At 54.9% G+C, this 12,362-nt stretch overlaps 1 protein-coding gene across 12 annotated transcripts in view; it reads left to right on the top strand.

The window, feature by feature from the left end:
* Window positions 1-12,362, top strand: part of CFAP65 (cilia and flagella associated protein 65) — a 41,145-nt gene that overhangs the window by 15,496 nt on the left and 13,287 nt on the right. For 11 of the 12 annotated variants that reach the window (XM_037740852.1, XM_017535191.2, XM_017535190.2 and 8 more), the window contains 8 exons: window positions 154-291; window positions 2,259-2,504; window positions 3,369-3,593; window positions 4,421-4,579; window positions 4,809-4,959; window positions 5,464-5,592; window positions 7,050-7,263; window positions 7,604-7,732. In XM_037740852.1, coding sequence (XP_037596780.1) covers window positions 154-291; window positions 2,259-2,504; window positions 3,369-3,593; window positions 4,421-4,579; window positions 4,809-4,959; window positions 5,464-5,592; window positions 7,050-7,263; window positions 7,604-7,732 — 1,391 coding nt within the window. The remainder of the gene's footprint in view (window positions 1-153; window positions 292-2,258; window positions 2,505-3,368; window positions 3,594-4,420; window positions 4,580-4,808; window positions 4,960-5,463; window positions 5,593-7,049; window positions 7,264-7,603; window positions 7,733-12,362) is intronic. The other variant, XM_037740854.1, reaches the window with a different exon arrangement.

The following is a 12,362-nucleotide window of genomic DNA, read 5'->3' as shown; positions in this document are numbered from 1 at the left end:
TCTTGTTCTCTGCCCTGTCTTCCCAGGGAGGCCCTCCTGTCTGTGTCCAATGTAGGACTCCTATAGTACCAGGGTGGGGCAGGGGCAAGTGGGGGTGCCCCACAGGACAGACACAGGACTCTGAGCTTTTCTGTGGGTCTGGCCCCCCTGCAGGTCCTGCAGAGCTACAGTAATATTGAGGAGGACTGCACCGTGTGCCCGTCCTGGTGCCTGACGGTGCGGGCGCGAGGCCACAGCTACTTCGCTGGCTCTGAGCACCACATACCCCAGTATTCCCTAGATGTCCCCAAGGTGAGCATGGCCCCAATAGCAGTGGGAGGGAGACAGGGGACCCCTAGCTTCTGGCTGGGCCTGCAGATCCCTCTCTCCTCTGCTGACCTCAGAAACACATCCTTGCACCCTCCCCGGCTGACCCCACCTCCGCTGTGCCAATACTGGGGATCTGGGCCTGAGGACTTGTTCCTGGGCCCCAACACTGGGACAGGGGAGAGTCTGGGACCTGGATGGCTGCCCCTTACTGCTCCATTGGAAATACTCACCAGCTCCTGTGACTCTCAGGCTGAAAACTCTCCAGCTCCTGTGACTGTTTGTGTCCCGTTTACTGAACACCTGGGTGCCCCAAGTCCTGGGCTCAGGCTCAGGGATATGACAGCTGCACCACCCGCTCCTGCCTTTGGGGAGCACCCCACCCTGTGAGAGGTAGAGCCAGCCCCATCCTCAGGGAATCATAATTCCCAGGCAACCCCAAGGCCCTCAAAAGCCCTGTCTGACCTGACAAGCAGGCGGACACAGGGCTGAAAAGCACAGAGCCTGGGGCCAGACCGCCGGCTTCCAATCCAGCTTCACCTTTCTCCTCCAGTCTCCATCGCCATCATCAGGTTTTGCATTAGACTTCTGTTTGCTGGAAAAGCACCACTTTGGGACAATGTGCTTTGGGGTGACTCTGTTCCCCCCCCACCTACACTTCTGCCCTCCTATCCCAAACCTGTACCACCCCAAGGTTCAGCTTGGAGGCAGCTGCTTCCCAAAGGCCTGCCTGCCTCACAGGGTCCCCTCGATGCCTCCCTCAGCCCCCTTCTCTTGGCAGTTCCTCCTGCTGGGTTGTGACCTTTATGCAGCCCAGCAGATGTGGCATCACTCCCTCAGCGACTCACACAGCTGTCACCCCAGCTGGATGGGGACCTCTGGTCAGGGATTACAAGAGTGCTTGGGAGCTGAGATTGTTTGGGCTGGTTCCCGTCAGCTGCCTGCATGAGAATCATCTAGAAGGGGTTACTTACTTTTTTATTTTTTGATACAGAATCCCTCTCTGTTGCCCGGACTGGAGTGCAGTGGCATGGTCTCGGCTTACTGCAACCTCCAACTCCCAGGTTCAAGCGATTCTGTAGCCTCAGCCTCCTGTGTAGCTGAGACTATAGATGCACGCCACCATGCCTGGCTAATTTTTGTATTTTTAGTAGAGATGGGCATTCACTTTGTTGGCCAGGCTGGTCGCTGGTCTCAAACTCCTGACCTCAAGTGATCTGCCCACCTCAGCCTCCCAGAGTGCTGGGATTACAGGTGTGAGCCACCGTGCCCAGTCTGAAGGGGCTACTTACTGTGGCCCCAGAATTTCTGGACCAGGCTCTCTGAAAATGAGTTCTCCAAAGGGTAACTCAAAGACACCCTAAAATAAAACAGCTTCTTCTTTACCCTTGAGCGGCCTTGGAGACCTGAGTTTCCCAGGGGCCTATATGGCCTCCAGTCTCCCTGTCTGGAGGTCTCTGGAGAACAAAAGCATTCTCTTTTTTTTGAGAAGGAGTTTCGCTCTGTTGCCCAGGCTGGAGTGCAGTGACACGATCTCCGCTTACTGCAACCTCTGACTCCCGGGTTCAAGTGATTCTCCTGCTTTAGCCTCCTGAGTAGCTGGGATTACAGGTACGTACCTCCACGCCTGGCTAACTTTTGTATTTTTAGTACAGATGGGGTTTCACCATATTGGCCAGGCTGGTCTCAAACTGCTGACCTTGTGATCCGCCTGCCTTGGCCTCCCAAAGTGCTGGGGCTACAGGTGTGAGCCATCGCACCTGGCCGAACAAAAACATTCTTTTTTGTCAGGCCTCCTTCCATTCCCTGTTCCCAGGACATTGACTGGGCTGCAGGGCAGCATCTTGGATCTCCTTGGAGATAGCTCCTCCCAACCCCACATAGAACCCTGAGGATATGTCTCAGGGTGGAGCTCTGAGTAGGGACCCACTTTCCTCTTCTCCCTCCCCCAGCTATTTCCAGCAGTGTCCTCTGGTGAGCCCACCTACCGCAGCCTGCTCCTGGTCAACACAGACTCCATGCTGCTGACCTTCAGCCTGGCCCCCCAGAGAGGCTCGGACATCATCCTTCGGCCCACCTCGGGCCTAGTGGCACCCGGGGCCCACCAGATCTTCCTCATCTGCACCTACCCCAAGGGCAGCTCCTGGAAGCAGCACACTTTCCACCTGCAGTGCAATGCTTCCCCGCAGTATCTCAAGGTAGGAGGCAGAGGTAGTGGACCCAGGTCCTTGGGAATGGGTCATAATCTTGAACCACCCTTTTCTTTTTCTTTCTTTTTTTTTTTTCTTTTTTGAGACGGAGTCTCCCTCTGTCACCAGCCTAGAGTGCGGTGGCACGATCTAGGATCACTGCAGCCTCTGACGCCCAGGTTCAAGCAATTCTCCTGCCTCAGCCTCCAGAGTAGCTAAGATTACAGGCACGTGCCACCACACCCAGCTAATTTTTGTATTTTTAGTAGAGATGGGGTTTCACCTTGTTGACCAGAATGGTCTCAATCTCCTGACCTCGTGATCTGCCCACCTCTGCCTCCCAAAGTGCTGGGATTACAGTCGTGTGCCCTTTTCAAGGCCACATGCTGGGGCTGGCCCTTAAGATTTCCAGGGGGCCACTTCTCCTCCAGGAAGTAGCATAGTAGGGAAGGAACCACATCTGTGAGCAAGTCTCCCACTCCTCAGGGCCTTGCCTGTTCACTTCATGGGGCCTGAGGCCAAGAAAGAGGGTGCTGCAGAGAACCCAGGGGATGGATCTGGGGGCAGCAAAAGACATCTGCAGGTGGTAGAGGGCTATTTGGGGCCAGGCCAGCAATAGGGCCTGGGGTGGTGGCCCCATGAAATGGTCTACGGATCCTCTCTCAGTCCCTGAGTTCTTTTAAAGAATCATCTCCTGGGCCAGTGACCATCGACTCTGCTTTTGACAAAAACTACCAGTACCCAGGCTGGCAGAGGGCCTCTCACTGCCTGCTCCAAGTGGGGAAAGCTGCCTACTCATGGCTTCCTGGACATGTCGGGGAGCCGGGACTGCAAAGCGAGGTCAGGGATCTGCCCTCCTTCCTCTGGCTCCAGGAGGTGAGCATATACAGCCGGGAGGAGCCCCTGCAGCTGAAGCTGGACACCCACAAAAGCCTCTACTTCAAGCCCACCTGGGTGGGCTGCTCCTCCACCAGCCCCTTCACCTTCCGCAACCCCTCACGTCTGCCCCTGCGATTCGAGTGGAGGGTCTCTGAGCAGTACCGAAAGCTGCTGGCTGTCCAGCCCTCCAGGGGGCTAATCCAGCCCAACGAGAGACTTGTGAGTGGCTCCCCTCCTGCCGAGTGATGCAACCTTCACCTCCATCACCTCTTACTTGTGCCTATCATGGTCCAGACTTGCCATGTGCACCCCCTATTCCCTCCACACTCACCTCCTGCACCTGGCGATGAGGTGTTATTATTACTGCCCCCATCCCTTCCGCCACCATTTTACAAAGAATTGAGGCTTAGCGGGACATGCAGGACTGGGACTGGAACCAGTGTGTCTAATGCCAGGACCTGAGGCATGTCACCTCCCCAACCATGGTCCCCAAAGCTGGGAGGTCATTGGGAGGGTGGGTTGCAGCAGTTGGATTGGGGTCCAAATGGCCAACCACCAGTGAGGGTGAGGAAGGGGACTTTGAGTCATAGCGGGGCTGCTGGCTGGGACTCAAAATAGCAGACCCCTGTCCCTAGTCTAGAACCTTACAGACAGGTTGGGGAGGCCAAACTTGGGACAAGAAGCAGCAGTATAAGCATCTGTAAGAGCCCAGGGAACAGTGCCCAGGGGGAGGAGAAGCTGTGGAGTTGGCCTGGAGTATTGACCCCCCACTCCCACCCTCACTAGTGTCTGACCCTGGGCAAGGACCCCACCACCAGTTTCTCACCAGAAAATGAGGCATGGAAATAAGGCCACTGAGCCCCTGGGGATATAGGAGTGCGGGACTTGGGGAAATACCATACATGTGCCAGGTACAGTGCCTGGCACCGGGTAAATTCTGAGAAAGGGCTGCTATAGCGTGACGCCCTGCAGTGGGGCCTCGGATGACCAGGGACCCGAGGAGGGGCTTCCAAAGTCCCCTGCAGGGATCATTTCTGTGACCCCAGACGCTGACGTGGACCTTCAGCCCTTTGGAGGAGACCAAGTACCTGTTCCAAGTGGGGATTTGGGTCTGGGAAGCCGGCCTGCCTCCAAATGCCAAGCCCCCTGCCACGACCCACTACAAGCTCCGGCTGGTGGGCGTGGGGCTCACCAGCAGCCTCTCTGTGAGTGGGAGGGTTCTGGCTGGAGGGGGCTGGGGCAGGGGCCCAGACAGGTGGGAGGGAAGGCCCCAGGGAACCTGACTCCAAGAGGGCAGGGGATAGGAGTCCTCTGGTTCCCCCAGACACCCCAAACTTGCCCTTCCTTGGGGGATGCTCTGAAAATGGGGCTGGGAGAGTGGGGCTGTGGGCCTGGAGGAGCCCCCACTCCCGGCTGGCTGACCGTGACCTCCAGGCAAAGGAAAAGGAGCTGGCCTTTGGGAATGTGCTGGTGAACAGCAAGCAGTCCAGGTCCCTTGTCCTCCTGAATGATGGCAACTGCACCCTCTATTACCGCCTCTACTTGGAGCAGGGCAGCCCTGAGGTCGTTGACAACCACCCCCTCGGTACTTGGGCCCGGGGTTGGGACTGGGGCCAGGGGAGGTGGGAGGAGGTACTGGTTAAGACTGGTTAAACTTCTGGGCACATTGGCACAAGCCTGTAGCCCCAGCTGTTCAAGAAGCGAGGTGGGAGTATTGCTCCAGCCCAGGAGTTCCAGGCTGCAGTGCACTGTGATCACAATTGTGAAGAGACACTGCGCTCCAGCCTGGGCAACATAGCGAGACCCCACCCCTGAGCCTCAGCTTCCTCATCTGTAAAAAGGTGCCACAGGTGGCATCTACTTCACAGGGCTGCTAGGTGGGGAAAAGTGTTTAGCAGGTGCCAGTGACACAAAGTTAGGTGTGGTCCCTTTGACCCAGGCTGAAAGGAGGGGCTCTGCTCCATTTCCTGCCTCAGAGCCTGCTGTCCAGCCGGTGCTCTCCTGGCCCAGGGGAGGGTATCTCCAAAGCAGCAGGAGGAGAGGCTGGGCCTCCCCTACCCACTGACTCACCAGCATCATCCCTGAGCAGCTCTGCAGCTGGACCGAACAGAGGGGAGCATGCCACCCCGGTCCCAGGACACCATCTGCCTGACTGCTTGTCCCAAGCACCGGTCCCAGTACTCCTGGACCATCAGTTACTCTCTCCTCTCCCACCGAGGTACCTAGACCACCTGGCGAGAGAGTTGGCGCCAGGGAAGTGCAGGATGGGGGGTAGAGTGTGTGAGGCAGGACGTGAGGCGGCGGATGCCGAGTGTCAGGCACAGCTGGCAGGGTGAGTGGGGCATGCTGGAGTGTGATTTTGGTGTCCAGTGTAAATGTCACACACCAGATGTGTCTGTCCAGATGAGTGTCCATATGTGTGTGTGCCCAGTGGAAAGAGTTAGGAGCTCTGCTGACTTATTGTGTAATCTTAGATTCTAACTCTCCCTGGGTCTCAGCTTTCTTCTCTGTAAAATGGAGTTCTTACTAGCCTGCCCCTGGCAGGTTGGAAGGAGTCCAGGGCAGCACAGAGAGGAAAGTAAGAGTGTGGACTGGGGCCAGAGGGTCGGTCTGGAACTGGATCCTGGCTTCAGCACTTATTAGCCTTGTAATCTTGGCAAGTTACTTCACCTCCCTGTGCCTCAGTTTCCACACGTCTAAAATGGGGATAATAAGGTGGACAGGGTAGCTCACACCTGTAATCCCAGCACTTTGGGAAGCTGAGGTCAGAGGATTGCTTGAGGCCAGGAGTTCAAGACCAGCCTCGACAACATAGCAAGACCCCATCTCTACAAAAATAAAAGTATTAGTGGGGTGTGGTAGCATGCACCTGTAGCCCTAGCTACTTGAGAGGCTGAAGCAGCAGGACGACTTCAGCCCAGGAGGTCAAGGCTGCGGTGAGTAAGCTGTGATCGCACCACTGCTCTCCAGCCTGGCAACACAGTGAGATTCTATCTCAAAAAAGAAATGAAATAAATAAAAAAATAAAAACGGGGACAATGTCACACAGGCCAGAAAAGGGAAGTGAAGTCACAATACCTGCCACCACTTGCATGAACCTTGGAAACATTATGCTAAGTGAAAGAAGCCAGTCACAAAAGTCACATATTGAATAATTTCATTTATACGAATTGTCCAGAATTAGACAAAGAGAGAGAGAGAGAAAGTAGGTTAGCGGCTACCTGGGGAGGGTGAATGGGGAGGGATGGCTAATTGATACTAGGCTTCTTTTGGGGATGATGAAAATTTTCTAAAATTAGACAGTGGTGATGGCTGCACAACTCCGCGAATATAAAAAAAAAAAAAATCACTGAATTGTATGTGTTAAAGGGTGAATTGCCCAGTATATAAATGGTGTCTCAATAAAGCTGTTATTAAAAATTAGTTTGAAAACAAATCACGGGGCACCCTAAGTGCAGGCATGTGTGTAAAGCACGTAGGACAGTGCCCAGTACACAGAAAGTGTCAGGCAAGGGCTGGCTGTTGTTGGAAATGGCCTGGAGCCTGAGAGGGACCCACTGCTCCTGATGGAAGTCCTCAGGACAGCTGTCAGGACTCCTGCACCCTCGGCCTGCACGGCCCTTCCAGGGAAGGTGGGAGGCAAGCCCACTTCTGTCTTCCTCACCCCCTTCCCAGATAACGAGGCTGGGGAGAAGCAGGAGCTGTGTTGCGTCTACCTGGTGGCCGTGTACCCCTTGCTCTCCATCCTGGATATCAGCTCCATGGGCAGTGCCGAGGGCATCACCCGGAAGCACCTGTGGCGCCTCTTCTCTCTGGACCTGCTCAACAGTTACTTGGAGCATGACCCCACCCCTGGGGAGCTCACCTACAAGGTGCCCACCCGGCACAGGTGAGCTGAGCCTGGGGTGGGGGTGGGGGTGGGGGTGGGGGGGTAGGTGGCAGGGCCTATCTAGGGATGTTCATGGAACTTGCTGCCCAGACCCCCAGAACCAGGAAGCTGTTTCCGATCTCTTTGAGGGAAGAGCTTCCCAGTGGTCGCCTATCCCTGGAGGGGCCCAGGAAAGGGAGGAATTGGCTTTCGGTCTGAAGAGCCAGCCCACCCTTGTCCCTGAGTCCCAGACTCTCCAATTCCCACCTGGAGGGAGGGGAGTGCCCAAGCCAGCTATCCCTGGGAGGGCCCTGCGCTGGCCCCATGCCCATTTCTGAGCCCTTTTCTCTGTTCCACACAGCATGAGCCAGATCCCCCCCGTTCTCACCCCTTTAAAGCTTGACTTCAATTTTGGGGCAGCACCATTCAAGGCCCCACCTTCTGTGGTATTCCTGGCCCTGAAGAACAGCGGAGTGGTGTCCCTGGACTGGTATGGCTTGAGCGGGGGGGTCACTGGGGGGCCCGGAAGACAAGTGCTTAGAGGCTGAAGGGGAACAGGAGCTGTGCTGTCTTGCCAGTGGTGGTCTGGGTGCATGGCATCTGTGAAGAGTGGGCCTCGCACTGATGGCTGTGGAGGCCAGCTGCCAGGAGCACTTGGGGACTGTCGCTGGCTGAGATGCAGTGGTAGGCTCGGAAGTGGTGGGGCTGCCTTGATGGAGCCTGGGCAGAGTGGCCTTAATCACTTAACAAATAAGACGCATTCACTGGGTATCCGCTGCACACCAGGACCTGCGCTTTACAAGCCTTTTCTCCTCTAATCCTGTGGGGAAATCCTCTTCTCTAGACCTTTTCATAGGCAGGGAGGCTGAGGGTCAGCAAGGCTAAGGACTCAGCAAAGGCCAGTCAGCCATGAATGGACAGGGCCAGGTCCAAAGCTGGATTTGTCTGCTCCAGAGCCCTTGCCTACCCCAGTTACTCAGCAAGAAGGATGAGTTGCTCCTACTCATGCCTCAGTGCTTCCCACCTGACAGAGCCCCAGCTCAGTGGAGGCTGGGCCTGAATGGGGACGAGTTGAGGCTTTCTGGTGGGGAAGGACAGGGACTTACTGCGGGGGATGGAGCTGCCCCTGAGGGTCCTGACTGAGCAAAGCCTCATGGGATGCAGGTGGGCTGAAGCCTGGGGACCTGAGCAGGCCAAGCTTGGCTTTTCCACGGGGGTTCAGGACTTGTGCCCAGCAAACATCCTGCTTCCATGCCAGGACTTTTCCTCCTCTTCCTCCTCCCTCCACCGTGTGCCTTGGTTTCCTAGTAAACTTCCTTTTGATGACTTCCAGCTTTACTTGGCTACAGAGAGGTGAAAAAGAAGTCTCCCCATCTGGATCAGACTTGGGAGAGGGATCCAGGGGCCTGGCCAGGGCATGGCAGTGGGTCGGGGAGAGTGACAATATGCAGGTGGGGGTGTCTGTGATCAGGAACTCGCTGGCCTGAGCAGAGAGAGTCTTGGGGGATGTGGGGTGAAAGGGGTGTGGTCTGCATCGTCGGGTGGGCACTAGCAGCCCCTCACCCTCTGACTGTCCCCTTTCTCCTCCGTGGTGGAGGAAGATGGGGAAACTGGCTCTTTCAGGGACTCCTGTCTGAGAAGAGCCGGAACTGTGAGTAACTGAGGGTTCCCAGCCCTGAATGACTGGGAAGCTTGGCAGGGCTGCCATCCTGGTGGGGAAGGCCAAGGCCTGCCTTGAGCTCCAGACCTGCCATTCACTCGGCTCTTTGAATGGGACCGGATCCAGGCCCTACAGGGCTCCAGGGAGAGGGGTGGGGGCCGAAAAAGCAGTGTTGGCCTGTGTCCTGGAGTGGACCGCGCGCCGGTGTTTGTGTAGGAGCAACCAGCTCACACTCTCTGTGGAGAGGGTCCAGGCTGCTGGAAACAGAGGCGGGGGAAACCCAGGCAGCATGCCCGCCCAGCCAGGCCCATCCACCGGATCATCTGAGGCACAGGAAGGCAGTTCGTGCCTCGTCCAGGATTCTAAGCAGATTGACTCTCCCATGCCTTTTGTGTTGTTTCCTTTCAATTTCTTAGAAGGCTATTTTTGAAAATTCTAGTCTGTCTCTACTGAGCTCATAAAGAACAGACGGAGGGTTTTATTCCTGCCAAGGCCCTTCAGAGAGGGTGAGGAGGCAGCAGCAGGCAGGAACCCCCAGCAGGAGGGGGAGCTCCAGGGGAAGCAGGGAACTGTGGAGCTGCCCCACCCGCTCCATGCATTCTCCCCTTGGCGCCTCTGCTTTACCTGGCCCTGGGTTTGTAGGGTCTTCCCTTTTTTTTTTTTTTTTTTTAAGACAGACTCTTGCTCTGTCACCCAGGCTAGAGTGCAGTGGCACAATCTCAGCTCACTGCAACCTCTGCCTCCTGGATTCAAGCAATTCTCCTGCTTCAGCCTCCTGAGTAGCTGGGACTATAGGTGCCTGCCACCAAGCCCGACTGATTTTTGTATTTTTAGTAGAGATGAGGTTTCACCATGTTAGTCAGGCTGGTCTCGAACTCCTTACCTCATGATCCACCCGTCTCAGCCTCCCAAAGTGCTGGGATTACTGGTGTAAGCCACCTCGCCTGGCCTTTGTAGATTCTTTTCAGATGTCACATCGTCTGGTTAATGTCATTTGTTCACTCATCCAGTCTTTAACTCATTGTTGAAACCTTTACTGGGCACTTCCCAGATCCAGGCTCTGGGCTGGCCTCAGGATAGAAATGTGGATGGGCCTAGTCCCTTCCTTCCAGGTGCTGCAGACTAGCCTCCTGTGGCGGGATCACGTGCGCTGTGAAGGAGGTGTGTGCGGCACTTCCGAACGGCTTCCTTCAGGAAGCTACAAGTAAGCTAGACCTACAGCCTAGTGGGAAAAGGCAGAAAGGTTGTGAAGCGCCTTCCCGACAGAGGGCCTGGCATGTGCACTGCGTGGCTGGAACAGTGAGTGGGAGAGAGGGGAGAGTCTCAGATGAGGCTGGGGGCGCAGACAGGGGCCAGGAGTGCGGGGCCTTGGAATGCTTGAGAGTGTGTGGACTTCTTCCTGAGGGCATCATGGGAGGTGCATCAGGGAGTTAGGAGCAAAGACATGATCAGCTTTCAAGCCTTGTCACACGGGGCTCTCGAGGAGAATGGGTTAGCAGCCTGAGGCAAGGGGATAGGTTGGGAGGCTGCTGTGGTCCTCCAGAGGGAGGGGTGCAAGACAGCGTAGAAGGCCACCCTCGAGGGCTGGCAGGGAAGGGGGCTGGAATTATTTAGGAGGGAGACTGGGCCAGGCATGGTGGCTCATTCCTATAATCCCAACACTTTGGGAGGCTGAGGTGGGAGGATCACTTGAGGTCAGGAGTTTGAGACCAGCCTGGCCAACATGGTGAAACCCCGTCTCTACTAAAAATACAAAAATTAGTCAGATGTGGTGGCACACACACATCCCAGCTACTAGGGAGGCTGAGGCAGGAGAATCGCTTGAACCTGGGAGGTGGAGGTTGCAGTGAACCAAGATCACACCACTGCACTCCAGCCTGGGTGACAGAGTAAGACTGTCTCAAAAAAAAAGGTCAGGGGGAAGGAGATTGGACAAGGGCAGAAGGCAATGAGGACAAAGGAGTGGCTGAAATACTCAAGGACCCCCAACTAGAAAGGTCTCCAATTTTGCCAATATCCCCAATAAAATGACAACAGTGGTTTACTCACTTGTAACAAGTCAGACAACATAGGAGCTATGGAGAAAAGTAAAAAACTCCACAGCTCCCTCTCCAAGTCCCGCTGCTGGTGTGATAAGGAGTCGGAATGTGCCTTTTACACACAGCATTTGCACAAAGTACAGACATGCACACATTTACAGAGTGCTTCTCTCTTATTTTTCATGGTTATGGCCCAATACTATACCTGTTACTTTCAGGAATAGTGATGCTTTCACTCAGCATTATATCAACAACATCTCCTTCAGATCAATGCGGTTATCTAATGCATTCTTTTAAATAGCTGTATAATATGCCATAATGTGGATGGACCTTAAATCATTAAGTCACTCCTTTATGGAATATTTAATTGTTCCCAGCTGCTTTTTTTCATAGCCATTACAAAGAAAGGGTGACAGACATCCGTGTGTATGTGTGCATGCACACATATGTGCTTTTATTTTTACGAATTAGTTTCCCAAACAGAGACTTCTGGGTCAAAGGGCATATGCTGCCAAAATTCCATCCAAGAGGTTGAGCAGTTGGCTTTCCATCCACCTATGATACAATCTGCTCTTTCTAAACTCACCAGTGCTGAATGTTACTATTCTTCCTGCTTCAGAGGTGAAAAAATTTTATGCTGGTTCCTTCTGAGGGTTTGGACTTGCACCCTCCTGACTCCTAGTAAGGCTTTCTAGTGTGTGTTGTGCACTCTCTCAGGTGTGTGTTGCGCGCTCTTAGGTGTGTGTTGCGCTCTCTCTCGGGTGTGTGTTGCACGCTCTCTCGGGTGTGTGTTTCGTGCTCTCTCGGGTGTGTGTTATGCGCTCTCAGGTGTGTGTTTCGTGTTTTCTCTCGGGTGTGTGTTGTGCGCTCTCTCTTGGGTGTGTGTTGTGCATTTTCTCTCGGGTGTGTGTTGTGCATTTTCTCTCGGGTATGTGTTGCGCACTCTCGGGTGTGTGTTGCGTGCTCTCTCTCGGTGTGTGTTGCACGCTCTCTCTCTCTCAGGTGTGTGTTATGCGCTTTCTTTTCCTTTTCTGGATGCTCCCTGTCATATCCTCCACCCAGTTTGCAGCTGGAACCAGTTCTGTGTCATCTCTGAGAGTGATGTGGGTTCTCCTTTCAGATTGTGACCTCAGGACCCCTTTGTCACTTGTTTTGTCAGCAATTTAAGATGCATTATCTACTTTACTGCAGTTCTAGGCATGTCAGGGACATTAACTGTGTGCACAGCCTTGCTTCTGTTTCAAGAGCGCCAGGCCCACTGGGGCATCTCTTCTCCACCCTGTGCCCAAGTTGGCCTGGACACCCCACTCCCTGGGGCTGCTGGCTTGTGCTGCCAGCCTTCCTGGGAATGGCCATTTGGGAATGGCCCCTTCCCAAGAGCTTTGTCACAGAAGGGTCCATGGCCAGCTCAAAGTGGCCCC

The sequence above is a fragment of the Cebus imitator genome, unplaced genomic scaffold (assembly GCF_001604975.1).
Source record: "Cebus imitator isolate Cc_AM_T3 unplaced genomic scaffold, Cebus_imitator-1.0 Scaffold91, whole genome shotgun sequence".
Lineage (NCBI taxonomy): Eukaryota > Metazoa > Chordata > Mammalia > Primates > Cebidae > Cebus > Cebus imitator.
Note: the sequence above shows the minus strand (reverse complement) of the source record. Positions and strands in the feature narration are given on the sequence as shown.